General features: G+C 44.0%; 1 protein-coding gene across 1 annotated transcript; it reads right to left on the minus strand.

Annotated features, from left to right (window-relative positions):
- Window positions 1-867: 867 nt before the first annotated feature.
- Cldn18 (claudin 18) lies at window positions 868-16,142 on the minus strand. The gene is given in 5 exon segments (XM_036191695.1): window positions 868-1,039; window positions 1,831-1,941; window positions 3,725-3,842; window positions 4,440-4,604; window positions 15,923-16,142. Coding segments are annotated over 5 exon segments (786 nt in total).
- Between the last annotated feature and the right edge of the window lie 3,826 nt (window positions 16,143-19,968).

Raw genomic sequence — 19,968 nt, forward strand, 5'->3', positions numbered from 1 at the left:
ATAGAGTACAATATAGACAATGTCAAGGAATGATTCCCACCTCCCACCCCCACCAGATTTTTCTGTATGTAAGAGTGAGGTTAATTTACAGCAATATTGTATACCATTTTGCTAATGTACTATTTATTATTACTGTACACAGGACTCGGGTTATCAAAAACTTCACTTCTTTCTCTTGCAAGGAAAATTTTGACTTCTGACAAAAGGAGGACCTCAGGTGGAAAGCTCTGGGATGGTCTTGTTGAAATTAGCAGAGGCCAAGAGAAGTAAACAGGCTGGTTTGCCTCTACTGAAAACCACTGAGTTGCCATGTGAGTGTCTCAGATGGTATGTTGGGGAGACCTCAACTATCTCTCCTCTGTTATTTCTTTTTCTTTAATCAGTGTTTATTATTATTATTATTAGTCAAGTCAGGGGTGGGTAAAGCAAAATTAGTAGGAAATAATGCCTTTTAATCTTTTTTCCCCCTTTTAAAATTTTCCGTGGGGATCAAGCTGGGAAATAGATCATTATCAGGGTTATTAAATATGAGGAGGGAAAGTTTGTCCAAAGTATTAGACAGTGAGTCAAGTTACATTCTGTCATCATATTTAAAAATCTATAGTAAAAAGCAGAAGATTGGGATAAGAGAGTGTTGTGCCTTCTAACTCGTAAGTGATAACTCAGCTGTTTTGTGATGGAATATTTAGAGACAGAGACACGTGGCCAAGACTGTCTAACCTCACCATGGATGAAATCAAGACTTTACCAACTTCCAACTGTCAGTCAAAAGCAATAAGGGACAAAGGTAGAATGTCCTTGTTTTGGAGTGAGCTCTTCTTGGGGTAGGGTTTCTTCTGCACGTGTTGGGGGGCATATTTTAGAGCATTACACATAGTCATACTTGGAAGGAGGAGATTGTTCATCATCCTCTGTGCGGGCACCCCCATCGTATATCTTCTTGTTTCTGATGTTGGACCCAAAGCCAGTGCTGGCCTTGAAGCCTCCAGGCTTGTAGGCAACATTTTGGCCAGAGGCATGGTAAGACACGGCTTTGAAGCTGAAAGCAAAAAAAAAAAAAAAGAAAAGAAAAAAAAATCCATGAACACCAGTGTCTTTAGTAGGAAGACCAACTCTTCACTGTCTTAGTCTCGGCACTGAACAGTTCTGTGTTCATAGAAATAATGTTAGTCTTAGTCAGGCCAAGGCACTGAGTCACCATGTTGGCAAGAGAAGTTTAAGAGAGATGGTGTCGCCAGCCTCAAGTTGTTTCTAACAATCCTAATGTGCTGTCAGAGGCCAGGAGAGCAGAAATGACCTGCCATAGTTACAGGGCTGGTGAGTAGTAGAACCACTACACAATCCGGGTCTATGGATCCTTTGCAAAAGTTAAGAGCAGGGTTTCTCAATAACAGGGCTCTGGGTTTTGGAGCAGATCCTTTGTGGTGAGGGATGCTCCTGTGCATTGCTGGATGTCCACCATGGGCACATACCCACTAGAAACCAGATTCATTGTCCCCTACCATTGTCAAAGCAATCAAATATTTTCAGGTGTTACCAGATATCTCTGCAGTTGATGCAAAAATGTCTTCCAGAGAAGGATTACAGAATTAGGAAGCGCTGGAGCTAGAGGAAATTGGAGGGATTACCGCCCTCTCTCCCCCCAATTTCAAAGAGTATCCATCTTGAACACTCCCGGTGGAATCTTGTTCTATTCCTTAGATTCCCCATAAAAGAGGAAGTTCAATGAACCCATAGCCAATATCATTCTTCCATGTATGCAGATCAATTATTCTGGCTATAAAGTATACATCAAATGAAATTCAAGCCGCAGTGGGAGGGAGGACTCACTTGCTTTCATCTGGTGTCAGGCCACGGCAGGCGATGCACATCATCACTCCCCCAATTAGTGTGAGGCCTCCAGCGACCCACCCCACGAATAGAGCCGCACCGAAGGTGTACCTGAAGAGGGAGATGCTGTGAATACAGTTGACTAAACCCTCCAGGTTCTTCCCATTGCTTCCAGCCATGCCATACCCCTTGTTCTCCTCCGGCCCCTCCTCCTCTCTCTCCTGATCAATGAGTGAGCCTGCAAGGCTTGGCAAGAGAAGTTTAAGAGTGATGGAATCACCAGCCTCAAGTTGTTTCTGAGAGAGTTTTGGTATCTTGAGTTTTCATAGTGGTCCTTATCTCGGGTGGCATTATATAGTGACTCTTCCCTAAGGGCCCCAGGCATTAAAAGCTTGATATCCAAGGTAGTCTTATTGGAAGTTGGTGGACTTTTAGGAGTTGTGACTGGGGGTGGGGGCTTTAGATCATTGAGAACATTCTTTCAAAGGATGTGAGACTCCTGGTATTAAAACTGAGAAAGTCCCAGGTAATCAGGAATGACTTGATCAGCTACTTCCAGGTTGTTCTTGTAACTAAGAGATTATGGGAGAGACCTTGAACAGCATAATGGCAGCTTATGTGATCACATTCCTCCTCAGTCTTGAAACAAAGGAGAAACGTGAATGGGCCCTGGAGTTCTAGAGTCAGATCATGACAGTTGTACCATCTTGATGCTTGTTGGGTGGCTGGAAAAATACCAGGTTCTTCTACGTAGAGAGGATTTACATCACTCTCTGGAAACAAGACTTTCCTCCTTAGGGGTTTTGCTGGTGCTCATTGCCGAGATACATCAATTTGGTACGTGGACTAAACAAATATAGGTATTGATACTGCTTTTCCATTGAACATTTTTTTTCCCCCTGGGGATGGAGAGATGGCACAGTGCTTTAGAGCGCTGGCTGCCTTTCCAGAGGACCTGGGTTCAACTCCCAGCATCCACATGGCAGCTCAGAACAGTCTGCAACTCCATTTCCAGGGGATATGACACCCTCTTCTGGCCTCCTCAGGCACGACACATATGTGATATATAGACATACAAGCAAGTAAACACTCCTATACATAAAATACAAAGAAATAAAGGAGGAGTGGAAGGGGATGTGGGGTAGATGGAAGCAGGGGGTGGTAATCTGGGAGGAGAAGAGGGAGGGGAACCGTAGTTGGTATGTAAAATAAATGAAAAAGTTACTTAAATAAAATAAAATAAAAATGTTTAAAATCTTAAAAAAAAAAGAAATAAAATCTCAAAAAAATTGTCCTGTTCCTTTCAGGCATCAAATTATATTGAGGTTTCACCTTCATCTCCTGGACCTCCTTGAGAGTGTGGAGCTTGGTTGTATCTCTTGCACTCTGGTCTCTGCCTAGGCCTCAGTAGCTGTTCAGTACATTTGCTGGATGAATGAATGAGTGAGGGAAGAAGACAACAGTACCAGGAGGAACCAGGCCTCTCCCCACCCATACCGGACTTCACTCCTTTCTGTTGGGGTTTTTCCCGCTCCTGTCAGGCTCCCAGTATGGACTGTGGGTCTAAGTTGATGCTCATTTACATCTTGGGTTAACCATGCCTGTCATATTGCCACCACAATGGGGCCCTGTGTGAGAATGCTAGATAAATACTGTGAACTGTCACTGTATTTCAGTGTAAATGCCGGATCAGCCTCAAGTCATATCAGCAAGGGTATTTCATGGAAATGAAGCTTAAGAATTTACAGATCATTGTTGAGTTATGATACAGCGTGGTTGCCTCTGATAAATGTTTGCTATTTCAGGCACCGACAGTCACATTAGGCACATGGTTTAATCGTTCTCCTCTTACAATATTCTCTGTGGATCACCAAGAAGCCAACTAAGAGGTTACCTTGTCTGAACAGTCTGCACCATCCCACCCATGCCGCTGTACATGTTAGCTGTGGACATCCAGAAGTTGGTAACCAGCATGTTGGCAAACACGGACACACCAATAATTGCACAGATACCTGTGGGAAAAGAACAAGGACCAGTTTAAGGGACCACAATGTTTCTGAGGCAGTTTATGCTGAAATGAGTTCAGATGAAAAGACTGTAGGATATTCCATTCCTGTAACAGAATGATCAACCAGCCACTGACTGTTGAGTTCCAACTATGTGCTAAACAGTAGGCAAAGAGCTCATCTCATATTTAATTCTGGAAGGATTCATATGTGTGTGTACAGAAAGAGATGTTCCCACACACCTCAGGATCCAAGGGTAAATAAACCAAGCATTTGGGGCTGCTCTTTGGTTACTGGCAAGAGCTTTCCCCTTAAAGCCACGTTTTAGCATTTCACAAAGAAGATGCCTTTCAAAGGCCCTGTCCCATGCTTGCCTTAGGGTCCACCCTCTCCTATTATAGTGTCAGTAGCAGCTAAGAGGGACCTTAGAATGGGTTACAGTTCTGCAGAGTGTAATTTGGCTTTCATGCACTCAGACCTTGAATCCAAGTGTGAAACACTCTGAGCTATGTTTAATAGTGGGGAGGAGCCACTTTTCTTCTGTCAAAATAAATTGTTCTAACATTTGCAGGTGCATGCTAGAGAGAAGGAGTCTGGGTTTACCTGAGATGATGAACAGGATCCCTGAGGTCAGTGTCATCTTGGCCTTGGCAGAATCATCCATGCTGCCAATTCAAATGCACTTCAGGGCAAAAATGGATACTAGAATACCAATGACCCCCAGAACAATGCCCACGATCATGAGGGCTCATACTGCTTGCAACATGGCTGTAGAAGAAGGGGAATGAAATAAGCCAACAAACAATGACACTGATGAGGTTTCATGTTGGTAAAACACAAGAACCCCGATCCATCAATGCTGAACCTTTGAAGACTAGCAGATCTCTGTGAGTTTGTAGTGAGTTCCAAGGCTACAGAGAGAAACCCTATGTCATGTGGTGGGGGAGGAGAAAAGAAAACAAACAGTAGGGCAGCTCAGCACTAAGTCTGGCATGAAGAAATGAAGGTACCCAGACTATACCAATTATCCTCTATTTTTGTCCTTCTTCAAAAGCAACTACTAAGGTCATGGCTGAACTATAGGTTTCTAATTACATAATGATCAGTATGTTAGTTACTATTAAGTCTTTCAACATGACCACAGTTCATCAACAGTGACCTCGTTCTAGGAATTAATTGTTTCTGTAGGTCCTACCGGATCCTCCTATGGACCTCACCTCCAGGTAGGTCCAACATAGTTTCTAGTTTATATTAAAAGATGGCAACTCATCTTAACAGTCACTTATGAAACTCCCATACTGGGGACAGGATGTCAGTAGTGAACACTATGAAATGCTGAGAGGCATTCATCAAGCTTGCCTATTGCAAGCATAAAGAATTTTATTAGGAAGACGTATAGTCTCTAGTGTCTCCCACTGAGCAAGTCTCCTAGAGTGGGTCAGTCTGGTGGAGTTCAGCTGATGAGCTATGTACCATATGTACATATGCGCCATATGTTTGGTACATATAAAACACCAGACACCAATTTGTTTTATCCTTCTAATATAGCCCCTTCTCCCCATCATACAAATCCTGATGGAGCTGCCATGTCTTATATTAGTACTAAAAAGAAATCTTTTTGTTTAAATGCCATAGGTTGATGCCCTGGCAAATGAAAAATCACTTATTTGAGTGTCCCAGAAATGCCCAATTGCTATAAAAACTGAAAATTGTTTTTTTTTTCTCAATTTAGGAAGCAGAACTATTTAGATGGAGAGCAAATAGCTTGTGTAAGAAATGATCCACAGACCCACTTTGAATTATCTACCAACCCTGATCTTTCAGGCTAGAAACTGGACTCTTGATCACAATGACTTAATCCGGCATGGGCATGTGACTGGAACCTGGCAGATGAGATATAGATTCACAGGCCCTACACCATTCTAATGATGGGAGGGGGGCGGTCACCTGAAAGAGATGTCATTCTTAGCCTCTGTGAGTCCAGTGAATAATGCCCAGGTGAAATTCAAAATTTGGGGACAGAAAAGAAACAACAGAAATGCTTCCTGGTGGCCTTCTTGCCACACCTTGTGGCTTGCTGAGATGAGATCTCCCAGACTCTAGCTCAACACTATAGACTTCCATCTACTTTGTTCTGATTCTCATCTCCTTCAGGTGCTTGAGATTGATTCTTTGCTCCTGGGGGGAGTGTTCTATAAGCCACTGTTACTACCCTTGATCTAATTAGCAGGTGCATTCTCAACACAGGTTTATGTGAGCCGGCAATTAATCATTCTTGGAAAAACTAATAAATTTGGCATCTTAAGATTACAGTTGAGTTCTGTGCTACTGTATCGGTGACTCCAGTTAAGAAACAGATAACACATGAGCATTGGAGGGGCACTAGGACATGTCTACTCCAAAAATATGATGGCTCTACTGCTCTACCTGTATTCCAGAGCCATGCCCAGTGGCTTTGCTGGCCCTGCGGTGTGCTGGGAGCAAACGCTTTGTTCATTTCCTTATTAAAAATTGCAAATGCATGCCATCTACTTGTGCATTCACTTTTGTCTCTGTGTATTTAGAGGCAGCACACACTGAATTGTAGCCATGAATTCATAATGCATTTATATTCTTACCCATGGATTTGTTTATTTATCGTGTTTTAGGGTTTTTCTTTTATTGTTCATTTGTTTAGAGTTTTATTATGTATCCAAGGATAGCCCTGAACTCACTATGTAGCTGAGGTTGGCCTTGAATTACCGACAATCCTTCTGTCTCCCCCTACCAAGTACTGGGATTACAGCTGTTCACCACAAGGCCTGGCTTTCATCAAGTATTTAGAGCTCAAATCCTCTGTACCTCCTTCCAATATTGTAGAGGAATAAACATTCAAGAGAAATGATCTGTCTTCAAGGCTTTGCATACTGAGATTACATATTTCCACAGTCCTGAGCCTAAATTTCTTTTTACCTTGGGAATACTCTAGCTGAGTTAAACACCAAAAGACTTTGTGACAGCAGCCCATGACATAGGTCAAGTTGTCTTTTACACACACACACACACATACACACACACACACACACACATACACACACATACACACACACACACACACACATACACACACACACACACACACACACACACACACAGAGAGAGAGAGAGAGAGAGAGAGAGAGAGAGAGAGAGAGAGAGAGAGAGTGTGTGTGTTAAATCACACAGTGATTTTGTGGTTCAGAACTGTGACTCAAAGGACATTTGTGAGATAGCCCACACCCCCCGGAAAGAAATATCCTCAGGGCTGTTCTAGTTTTAGATGTTGCCATCAGGGAACTGGATGTTTGAGAACAAGAAGGAACATGGACATCCCTCTGTCTTTCTCCCATGGTCCTCTTAGAAGTTTTCAGTCTACCCAGGAACCTACTAAAGGCTTTAAAAACTGCTCTAACTGTGATCTTTCAAACCCTAAGCTATTAAAAAAAATATAATGTTGGCAAGGTGTCTGGTTCAGATAAAACAACCAAAACCAAGTGAGCACCAATGAACTGACCAAACAACCATAGAGGATAACGAAGATCCCTTCCTCCGTCTATGGATGTTACATTTCTCCCACCCTCAGCAAGGGTGAAGCCCCTGACTCTGTTGAGTGGCTTTAATAATCTGTTCTTGAAAACATATCCCATGTATACTGTGTTGGGAGCTTCTCCGATGTCACTGGATGAGAAGCAATGTGGGGAGCTGGCAGGCAGAAGGCAAAACAACAACAACAAAACCCAAAAAACAAAAAACAGTGGGGAATGCTGCCTGTGTACCCCAGAGCTCTTGGGGGTCAGAGCCTGGACAGTCTGTCACATCAGCTTCTGTGGCAGGTTCTTAGATGCTTCTTGCTCGCTTGCTCTTTCTTGACCTGTAGACTTGTGATGAAGGCAAGATCTGCTCTGAATCAGGGTTCTAGCATGGCCCTGAGCCCCTTCTTATTTTTCAGAACCTCTTACATACCTCTACCCTCTCTTTTCTATGAGGTTAGAAAGGATGAAATATTGATTTGTAGCTTGGAGTCCAGAAAGCTAGGCTTATGTGCATGGACCAAGGTATTCTCTGATTGGAAACCCCTTGAGATTCTTTTGGGAAGGGGAACTGTGATGAAGGCAGGTCCTAGGAAGTGTGTGAACAAGCTTTGTACCATCTGTTATGATCTTGGAGAGTCAGGAAGGTGATCTGAGCTTCCCTTTTCAGCCTGAAGAGTCTACTATTTGGAATCTAGACTCTTCTCCCTAGACAGGCAAACAGGAAAATTACTTGGAACTATAGGTTTCTCTTCTTGCCACTGAGTCTCTTATTTGATATTTTGATCAAGCTACATAGGCTTTATCAAGTGATACCACATGAGTCAGCAGGCCCTGTGGTCTCCCTCCCTGCACCAAAGGTGTGACTGCAGCATTCTTTCCAGTGAATAATTAGCCATATCAACCAGAAGGGAGGGCAAGACTCAGGGCTGATAAAAACAAACAGAAAGGTTGGAACTCAGTGTTCCCTCTCTGTTGCAAAATATCCCATTCAGTAAAGTAGCCATGGACTGATGGGTGAGGGTACCAAGGTGTGGGTCTCAGCCCTGGTTGCCTCTGAGCATGCTTGGGAACCTTTAGAGAAATGGTGATGCTATGACCTCATTCCGAGCCTTTCATTTCGTTATTTGATCATTTAAAAATTTGAGGGTGAAGTATGAAGACAGTCCTGAAGGGTGGTTTAGGGAGGAAAGAGCACCCCGAGTTGTCAGCACTGAGCTGGCAATAGAGTAGTGCTGGGAAGAGAGTCGGTCACTGTGAACCAAAGGCCCGCTGGTGGGGGCTTGGAGGAGCAGGGCGAGAACCACAATTTTGGCTCAGACTGGAGGCAGGAAGGGCTGGGGCAGGGAGTCCATGTAGGGAAGTCTGTGACTGGCCTCAGAGAGGACACTTCAGAACAAGACAAACTTGGTTTTTCCAAAGAGCTCAAGAAACCACTAGGAAGGGCCTCATGTCTCTGAATTCTGCCACACTGTGATGCCAGCTGAGTGTCCCTGGGCAAGTCATTTGACCTCAGATGAAGTTCCCCCAACTCAAGAGTGAAATAAAGAACTACACCTTGATACCCTTCACCCATCAGATTTTCAAAGAGATGGCATGGGGATCAGGCACCACTCGGTATCTAAATAAAATGAAGCCAGGCTTGATAAATATCAGTTTCTTCTGTTTTCCTAACAGAACCGCTTCCCTGGCTATTCCACATGGCTTTGGCTTGTACAAACTATACATGAACATGGGCTAAAACTGCCTAGAGTGTGTGACTACGAAGAGCAAAAGCAGATGGCTGAGAAGAGGGAGCGGCACCAGGAAGGGTTAAAAGCACAGACAAAGGGGGACACACAGGACCGTGCCAGCAATGGCAAAGGAGCCACATGAGCTTAATCCCCATCACAGTAGTATAAATAGTCTAGAACTTAATCCCTATTACAACAGTATAAATAGTATGGAGGGATGGAGTCTCGAGGGGAGGGCTCAGTCCTTAGGAATGGCAGTAGGTCTTATCCAAGGCGTCACGGAAGTCCGGCTGTACCTTTTGGCCCTTCCTTCCCTTTCACGATGTGAGAACACAGCAAAAGCTAACATCACTCAAGAGAGGCAGACCTGCCGTCACTGTGACCTTAGACTTTCCAGCTTCCAGAGCGGTGAGAAAGAAGCAGTAGGGCTGTTCATCAGCTTCTCAGTCTAAGGTGCTTTTGCTGTAGTATTGTGTCAGCCTTTCAGGTGAGGCTCAGCTACATAACTCTAGTGATATTACTCCCCCCACACCTCCCCTGCCACCAAGAACTGATGCTTACCCTGACAAGGCCAGCCCCTGGCATGCCACATTGTGGGAGCTGGCCCTACTGTTGAGGCCAGGACCACTACAACTGCAAGCTGAGCAAGCATTCTGGTTCTTTTGGGGGACATTTATTATTATTATTATTATTATTATTATTATTATTATTATTATTTTACAGGGTTTCATTGTGTATCCCTGGAACTCACTCTATAGATCAGGCTGGCCTTGAACTCAGAGATCCGCCTGCTTCTGCTTCCCAAGTGCTGGGATTAAAGGCATGCGCAACCATTGCTCAGTGTATTCTGGTTCTTAAGCCTTAGCATTGTTGCTGGAAAAACCAGGGCAAGTACACTCATTTTAACCCAAGTTACAGGTCCTCATGAGCTTTATATAGACATGGCTCACCTCCCTGTGGTATCTCCTTTCCATATATGATGATGTATAAACACTGGAATGTTTGTCACTATAGTCAAAGGCATGCTGCGCTTCCCTCCCTCTCCACCAGTGTTTGAAGAGAGGGAAAACAGCTTGTTTAAAAACCACGAGGCACTGCCAGACCCCAACTCAACTTGATGACTAATGGAATCACTCATCTCTTAGGACCAGGTTTTTCCCTCAGCAACTGGGAATAAGCCAGCTGATTTTACATGACCACGTGCATTAGACTTCAGGAGAAAACATTCAGCCAAGGGCAAAAAGAAATGAGCAGGACAACTTTAGAAAAGGTACTTCAGAATAGCCATAATTTTTTCCCCTTGTACATTTTTGTGTTCAATGTAGATTGGTTGAAACCCCTCATTCTGTGTCTATAAATGTGGTTGACAGGAAAGTTTCCAGTTTTCCAGTGGTGGTTGATTTTACACTGTGATGCATAAGGGGGAACTGATACTTCTCATATGGAAACCCCCGAGATTCTTAGGGCCTGATGTGGGGTTGAGAAATACTGAAGGACCCAGGACACAGATGTGATAGAGATGGGGAAAAGAAGTTATCTTTACTTCAGGTATTTTGGGTGCCACAATGATGATTTAGAAATGCCAACAGCCAGATCTTGTGACTAGGCTGCCTATTTTTTCACATACATGCCACACAGTGTGGTGTTTTAGAAGTGGGCAAAATTAAGCCAGGAGATGTGAGGAGCCAAGTATCCTGGACACACCTACCTCTAACCCTAGGGCTTACCATTGCCCCAAACATGGTCCAAATGTTTGCAAATACATTAAGCAAACAGTATCTGAGTGCAATGTCTTCATGACAGCGGCAGTGGCAGCATGAGGTTGGTAGAAGTTTGCTTTCCCTCTGCCCTACTTGCTGACTGATCTTTGCTTCGGTGTTCCACTGTCTCTAGGAAGTACTGGAAGCAATACTCGGACCACCCTCTGGATAAAAGGGATACTCTGTTGTGCACAAATAATTTTGCAATAAAAGGGGCATGGATGATGTATCCTTTATGCTTCTTGTACTAAAGTCCAGACCCCTCTCTGGAGGTCTCAAAAATCCATTCCCAGCTGGAAGTTGAAATAGGCCAGGTAGGAGGAAAGGACAGTTTAGAAAAACCTTTCAGACGTGTGGCCATCTTCTCTCCATGTGATTTTGGCCATATTCCATTCCCTTCCTCTCAGACTCTCAATTTCTACCTTGTAAGAATACATCTGTACATATTTCCCTGTAGGAGAGCCTAAGTGCAGCCTGACATATGGCCACTTGCTCCACTTCCGGGCACTGCGTGCTGCTTGGACTGGAAATCCAGCTGTTAGGTGCACAGAGCTGGTGGCATGCCCTGCTGTCACCGGCACCTCTTCTCTCCCTGCCCTCTTGGTAGGAGACTCTACACAGCTTGAGCTGAATCAAAATAGTCTATGACTATAAGTACCAAATAGGCATAAACAAGTTTCTTTAGAGATTAAGTGAAGATTTTGCAAGGAAAGAGCTCACACTAAGGAAGAATTTAATAACTGGTGGTGATTGTTGTGGTTACTAACCAAAAGTATGGTTGGTGTCTGTTGTGATTCTCTATTAACACTTCTAGGCATTTCCCCTCTCTGTTCTAGGTCAAAATTAAGCCATCCACCCCATCTCTCTACTGCTTCCACATTGTCTCTATTTCATCCACCACTGAGGAGTCTTCTCTCCTCTTCCCTGGGTTTTTGTCCACACAGCTGTTTCAGATGACAGGTCTCTGTGCTTGGCACTCTGGTTGGTAAATGTTGCTCCCTCAGAGCCTTCACAACTGTCCTCAGACCCCTTCTACTTCCTGTTTGGAAGTACCGAATGCTTATGTTGTTGCTTTTAGATGACCTTCCCACCCATTCCTTCAGTCAGTCAAATCTAAGTCACATGAGTCTGGATTGCAATTCACAGCCACTCCTGCTAACGAGACCGGGTGGCTCCTAACTCCACACTGTATTCCACGGCAACTCCCAAGCCATGTTTCTCTTGGTTTTCAGGGGAATCCTGTTCCTATAACCCAGAGTGTTGGGGATCTGTGTGGCTACTGGGAATTCCCCTGCCCCAACACTCATTCCTATGATGGCTCAGCCCAGCCAAACAGAGGAGAGACCATATAGAATAGCACACTGTTGTGTATGTGGACAATGCAGAGTAGTGTGGGAGATGCAGACAGGCAGCTCAGGTTCCTCTGGCCACAAACTTACCAATAGAGAGAAGACCAACTGTACTCAGTATCACTAAGCACATAGCTATGGGACCTTACATTCATCTTTGCAGTCTTTGGGATGTGGTTTCTGCTAGTGTACTGCACCCTAAAATGCTTTCAGCATAGCCCAGGACCTCCTCTCCCTTTGAGGGTTTGAAACATCTCAGCACTTGTTTGTGGTGGGCTGCCTGTCTAAAAGCTGCCTGTCTGGCCTTACATGGAAGAATAAAGGATTTGCCACATTTCCCTTCCCTCCATCTAAGTTTTTAGGGAAGAAGCTTGTGCCTTTGCTCCATGGCTGTGTTTACACTCATCTGATATTAAATCCTAAGGAATTTTTTCTTCACAGAAACTCCTCCAACCCTTCCTCCTTCCGGATTCCTGACCACTCCTATCAAATGCCTGCCCTCTGAAACCATACCCTTGTATCAGACAGCATACTACACACAGAGGAATTTAGCAATATTTGCTGAAAAAAATGAGTATAAATCAATGGTGTGCCTTGTCTTGCACTCCTATTGGTTTTGACCATTGTGCAGATGAGGGATTACCTGTTTCGTAGAACCAAAATCAGTGTGGTAGTGAGGCTAGGGGGCGTAACTCAGTGGAGAGCAGTTGCCTAGCAAGCACGAACCCCTGGCCCTAGGTTCCATGTCCAATAAAGCAAGAACCACAAGCAACTAACAAACAAAAGGATGGCAAAGAAAACCCTGGGTGAGTGGGAGGTCAGCTCGGGGGCCAGATGGCAGCCTTGACAGTTCCTGCTCAAAGGACCTTTGCAGCCAAGCTGATCAATGATTACCAAATAGCCATAAGCCCCCACATCTCTCACCATCCAGGGCCTTATGTCTAGTTCTAGCCAATGCTTTCTGAGTGGAGGTGACGAGTCACTTTCGGGCTGACATGTTTAAAAGCCCATGTGCTCCCTTTAGGACTTTCTCTTGCCTTGACTTCTATGAATAGCCTATTTATGGTCTTTTTTCCTATGGACTTCATGTGGGCAGGTAGTAAACCTACTTTGTGTGAAGCCACTCAATTGAGTAGTGCGGTTGCTGCAGCAGCTAGCATTAACTACTCCAACTAACAGCTCCTGACGCTCTATCAGTTAATACAGTAAGTATGCAGAAATTTATCGATAACATGACTATTTTAGAAGGAGTAGGACCAGGTTATTTTCTACACATGGAAACAGGACAGTAAAAACATAGTACAAAGGCAAAATCAGTCTTCTGTCTTTTGGGAGAGGAAACTTCTTATCTGTAATTTGTGTGTGTGTGTTCAAATGGTTTGCATAAACATCAAAATAAACGTTTATTATTCAGTTCAATGCATTTTATTAACCATGTTCTAAATAGCCTCCCTACCAGGCTCCATGGTCAGAACTGGGAGGAGACTCTCACTCTGTGTTAGCACAGAGCTGAGTGAGACAAATGTATAAATAACGACGTTAATAATGTAGAGTTCAGACAGCCCTCTTTCCCCAGAATAATCATTTTCTTCCTGCTTTGCTAACACCCATGTAAGAGTACCATCAAATCCACTGCCTTTTCATTGACAGTTTGGCTCACTTATGTCCCCTGGACCAGGATTCACAGGTGCTCACAGGCCAGTTTTGCATTGTGTACTGAGATATGCAGGAAATACTTCTCAGATCCATGAAGAGTGTCAAAAGGGGCTGGGAAGTTCGATGCATGTGTTTAGGCTGCTCTGGCTTGTGGGACCCCATTCAATTTGCAGATGTAGGAAAGCTTCAGATAAGGTCTGTGGGAATGGCAGTTGCAGGTGGTGAAAGAGAACATTGTAGGCAGCTGGGCCAGAAAACCCAAGGAAGAGAGGGGGACGATGATGGAATGGGGCCTTGGCCTTAGGAAGAGAGAGTAGGGAAGGGGAGGCCGCTGTGTTCGACCGCCATGTCTACTCACCAATCAAGCAGGGAATAGAGAATCATGGGGATTTCCTGAGTTTTGCCATGGGTAGGAGACTAAGGAGTGGGAACTGGTGGTTGGAAGGATCACTCCAACCCCGTGCTGTGCTCAAAGGATCAGGTTACCTAGGACAAAGGTGATGAGTTTGTCTAGAAGTGGCGGGAAAATGTTGTCTTTCAATTTGGTTGTCAGTGATTAGGAAGGAGGCAGAACTTGACAATGGTTAGAAATGAAAACAAACAAACAAACATTTTTTCCAGGGAAGGAGGTCAGGAGCCCAGGCTAGCAGGAAAGGTGAGGAAGTGAGGCAAGGGATGAATTGACAGGGAAGGATCCTAGATAGGAGAGCAAAGGGTCTCCAGGGCCTGGGTGGAAGTTAAGTTTTGTGGAACTACAGGAGACAGAGGATTCTCAGGGGGGTCAAAGGAAAGGATCCCACTGTGGGACAGGAGTGAAGCTGCTGTAATGAGCCACATGAGAGTGGATGGAGATGTTTGGAAGGTTCAAAGCAGAAACTGTGAGAGAATACGTGATCAGCAGTGTTTGGTGGGTGCTAGAAAGAGGGTAGTGAGCATGGGACAGTCGCCTTGGGGAAGTGTGAAAGTGATCTCAGTCTTTTTATCTCCATTTAATAATTAACATGGGTGTGGCTAGCCATGCAACAATGCAGGTTTTGCACAGCCTCGCCATGACCTGTCTCTTCTACAAAGCATAGTCTCTCAGTCTGTTTTTCTCCCCTCTGGCTGTTTCTTCCTCCTTTTCTCCCTACTCAGGTCTCTCGAGTTGGTGACCATGATAGCCCTGCAGTGAGTGGTTTCCCCAAACCGAGTGCACCCTGACACTCAGCCTGTATTCCTTTCTCAAAATGAAGATGAACTCATTGAACTGCTTTTTTACAGTTCCATCCCAAGGGCTCCACAACCTCTTTACAACTTGTAAATTTATTTCATCTCTCTTTTTTTGAGGGGCTCATTTCAGAGAATCAAAGCCCTCTCCACACCCTTGCTCACTGTTTTTGTTAAGTACAAATTGAGTTCCTATACTATCAAGAATGCAAAGTCCCTACGATGCTTGAAATAATTATCTGTATTAGAAGGAAAATTCATCTTCATCTTCAAAGGTGAAATGGTGTCATATATTTATATTCTACATTGTTATAATATTATCTTCTGACAACTCTGATTTTTAGGGCAAGTATACCAGATATTTTCATCATAAATGCAGAAAAAGAAAACCATAATTTAATGATAACGATGTTTTTGCACCCCACAGAGACACCACTTTTTAAAAAAAAACTTTAATCAAATTAAAAAGACAATTGAAGTCACTCTAGATAAATTTCTCTGTTTATAATGAAATACCACCCCCTTCCCCTACTTTCATGTATATGCAGGCCGAAGTGAACCTCCTGCTTATGGAAGCAAGCCATTTATGGTCTCCTTAAGTAATAAGGTTCAAATTAGCCATCACCAGCATGTCCTTACATTAGAGCCATTTTCTTTGGCTGGTGTATGAATTCTCTCAGACGTGTGGCTATCGCCCCCTTTGATGCCCCCTTCTCTTATTCACACCTTTTCTTGGGAGCCAGGGCTGCCAGGGTCACACCTGAGGCAGGTGTGGGAGTCCCTTACGGACGCATAGCCCCTCAGCCTCTCCTGTCCCTCTATGACCTCGCCTACCTGGAAGGCCCAGGATGGTGAAATATGGCCGGCACTCGGTGAACCCCGAGCTCTGCTGCACGCAGCTCCTCCAGAGCCCTTCATACTGGAACACGGAGGTGACCGGGTTGTCGTACAGGTCCTGGGTGCTCCACATGTCCATCCCGGTGGCAGCTATGCAGCCGGCCAGACCCAGGAGGGACAGGAGGAGCCCCACCACCTGGCACGTGGTGGTGGCCATGGCTTCAGCTGCTGGTCCCAGGCCTCCAGGAGCAAGCCACCACCCTCCTGCTGGGAAGGTGTTCGGCCTGGCTGGCCGAGGGGAGGTCTCCTAATCAGAAGGTCCCCTCAGCGCAGTGTTTGCTCACACTGTTTTCCTTAGATAGTTCAGTTTCACTCCCGCTTCAAGGGCATAGTTTTTCATCTGTTGGGGAAGCGGCCCCAAGAGGCACTTGTCTGGTCAAGCTTCACAGCCAGGGTGGTTGGAACGCCAAGCAGGCTGAGTGGACAGAAGTACTCTCCCCTTGTCCAGGCCCTACCACCTCCGTCTCTGCCCAGAATGCACCGTCTAAAGGAAAAGAGAGTTTGCCCCATCCTGTGAGAGCCTGAGGAGAGACTGCTAAGGCTGACCTTCATTGTAATAAAACATCCCTGAAATGCACCCATTTGGCTCTATCATAAGTCAGATTGTCATACATCATCCACATACTCCCACGTCACCTTTCTGTTCTGATCTCAGATGGAGAGAGCAGCTGATATTATTTCATTTGTAAAGAGGAGAGAAGTAGTCTAGCCTTCTCTCTCTATCAGCAGGAAGCCAGGTTCTAGAGATGCTCCCTAGATTCCGGGTACTGGGACACCCAAGGAGCCAGGTTCCAATGGACTCTTGCTGTCCCTCACAAAACAGGAGCTACACAAATACTACACACAGAGAGAGGATACTACGAAGGCTGAAAGCAGGGCCATGGCTGGCCTGAGTCTCTCTGCCCTGGCCACTGAGAGGCTGAGGTGCTGCTTCTCACACTGTCCCCAGCTCTGTACCTTTGGTGATCTGGCCTTTATTTATAGGATAGTTTCTTCATTTGTAGCATGATAGGGAACTATGGAGAACATTCCAGATCATTTTCTGATCTCGCTACCTTCCACGTGTTGTAGAATTACAGTTGGTGAATTTCTCGGTAGCTGTATGATCAAGTAGAGAAAAGCCTGACTGAAGAGGTCAGAGCATACATGTACGCACAAACAGATCACATCCCTGCCCCCAGTCTCTAGCCATGACAAGTTCTATAGGAAGCCAGTCCATATTTCAACGATATCTTGGATGCACTCAGCCCTGACTTCCGAGTCTTTATCCCCATACACACAAAAATGGTTAATGTGGATGGTCTTCCCCTCATGTGAATGGAGGCAACCCTGTTCTTGATTGCACACCACTTTCTGGGGTTGATATTTGTAGAGAATGAAGCATGAACTGGAAAAACCCAAACGAGAGACTAAGCCAGATTTATATGACAAATGAGATGTGCATCATGATGGCTGAGTGTCCCTGAGCTGAGCTACTGGGCCAAGTAAACTATAAATGATACTGGTTTCTGCTGGTGGACTGGGATTGATCAATCAGATTGAATAATGCTGGTGGAATGATTCCAGAATTCTTCTGGCATTGCTTCTGGGGACACTGTCAGCCTTGATTCCACAAGAGGGCATATTTGTCATCCCCACAAAGCTCCATGAGTTTGGTTCTCAGTTATCTGGTTTATCATTCACTCTTCCTAAACACCGGTTGACACACCACCAAAATAATAAGTCAAAAACAGAAAAAATAGATTATTCTCATTTGTGGTAGTTTCTCTCCTGGTTTCTCTATGATGTTTTAAAGTAAATTTAAAAGTCGGGGAAAAATTATTTAGGTAAGATGCTTTCTTTCTAGGTTGAAATGTGGCAATGAAATTGTTTTTGAAATGAAAAAAAATTAAATTTCAGTGGTAAACTAAAGCTAACTCTGTGTACACAGAATTCTGAATGAAAAGAGAAATTATATATCCACACACTTTAGAGGATATGTTTAAGACACTTAGCAGGTGGATTTTTCACTTCCTGGGGCTGGGGTGGTTTCTATGCTCTCAACAAGTGACCACTGCTTTCGCCGACTCCCTCAGAGAACAGATGGTGATCCGTGGAGGAAAATCTGGTTCCTTGTTTGTGGCAACAAGTGTTGTTGAAATGGACCATGTATCCCGGTCTTAACCCATGGCCCGATTCTGTTTACAGTAGTAGCTTTGCTACAACTCTGTTTCATAACCTCGAGAATGGAGCAAGATGTTTGGCTGACGTCCTCGGGGAAATCACCCCGTGTTCAGCTCAAACACAGCTCCACTCAACTTCAGCCTGTGCTTTTCCGGGAGCTGATGCCGTTGCCGACACTAGAGAAATTAACCTTCCAGTTTTCTTAACCTTTTGAGCTGCAACAGCAACTGAGTGATTTGGCAAGAATGGTGATCCAAAGAGCAATGAAAATATTATAGGTAGGTATTAGGTGAACTAGCTGGAATAACAATCAACACAATAACTATTCAAAAGGCTACCACATTAAATATTCTTAATGTGTCTAAAAGTGTTTGGTCTTCATAGTAGAAGATTTGGAGGCATTTTAACAAATTACTCATATTTTTAAAGTCTAGACAAACTATTTCCACTCATGAAGATAAACTCTAGACATATTTTTTCTTTTCAGTTCTCTGTATGGCTAACTTTACAAGGTCTAAATTATGTTTGATAATTTGCTCCTCCCACTTAGTTGTGTTTTTTCATTAAAACTCTTGAAAAAATAACTGGCATAAATTACTAGTCCTTTATATAGAGGTGCTATTATTCACATAAAATTTTCTGCTCTCATATACTTAGATTTGTCTTCCTCTAATTTTCTTTTATATTAAAGCAATGTAATGATAAACATTTAATGTGTAAATTTTTTGCCAGCATTTCTGGTCACTCTTTTCAGATATATTCATAGGAGAACTTAATTGCCAAAGAATGTGAAGTATTGAAATAATATCTCCTTTATGCAGAATGACATTTTCCATAAAGTTTATTCCCAGCCTCAGTGTTTAAAAAGATTGTTCTAGGGGCTGGAGAGATGGTTCTGTGGTTAAGAGCACTGGCTCCTCTTCCAGAGGGCCAGGGTTCAATTCCCAGCACCCACATGTTGGTTTACAATTGTCTGTAGCTCCAGTTTCGGGGGACCTGATACCCTGTTATGGCCTCAGAGGCCACTGCAAGCACACAGTGCATAGACACACATGCAGGCAAAACACCCACTCATATAAAATAAAAACAAGATGGAAATATAGTTCTGGATCCTCACCTACGTTTGTTTTAATTTGTATCTCTTTGCCCACTGAGTTTGAGCAATTAAAAGTTTTTTATTTTATTGATTAGTGTGGGTTTCGTGTGTGTGTGTGTGTGTGTGTGTGTGTGTGTGTGTGTGTGTGTACACGGTGCACTCCTGGTGGTCAGAGGACAACTTACAGGAGTCACTGTCAGCCCTCTCCTTCCAGCTTGAGACCTAAGGGTTGAAGTCGGATCAGCAATACTTGCACAGTGTGCACCTTTACTTCTGAGGCGTGATACTGGCCCCAAGACCCTGAAGGTTTGAGTTCTGGTTTTTCTTTAAAAACAACAACAACAACAACAACAACAACCCAAAAAACCAAAACCAAAAACAAAAAAACCCAGAACCAAAAAACCAAAAAGTTATGGGTTGGGTGTGATGGAGCACATCTTTAAGTGGGGGTAAGGGTAGAGGCAGGTGCGCCATGAGTTCAAGGCCAGGATAGTTTACAAAGAAAGCACGTTCTAAGCCAGTCAGAGCCACACAGTGAGACCCTGTCTCAAAAAACTCACAACAACAAAATATTTATGAAGATCATTTTCTTTCTTGCGTTAGCAGCCTGCATTGTTTATTAATCCATTCTCTAGCACTTTAACAACTTTTACCATCACTTTGTGTGAACTAGTTATTAATTGTAGTAATACATTGCAGTAAGCACAACAATCGTGCTTTTGAT

Source organism: Onychomys torridus, chromosome 7 (assembly GCF_903995425.1).
Source record: "Onychomys torridus chromosome 7, mOncTor1.1, whole genome shotgun sequence".
Classification (NCBI taxonomy): Eukaryota; Metazoa; Chordata; class Mammalia; order Rodentia; family Cricetidae; genus Onychomys; species Onychomys torridus.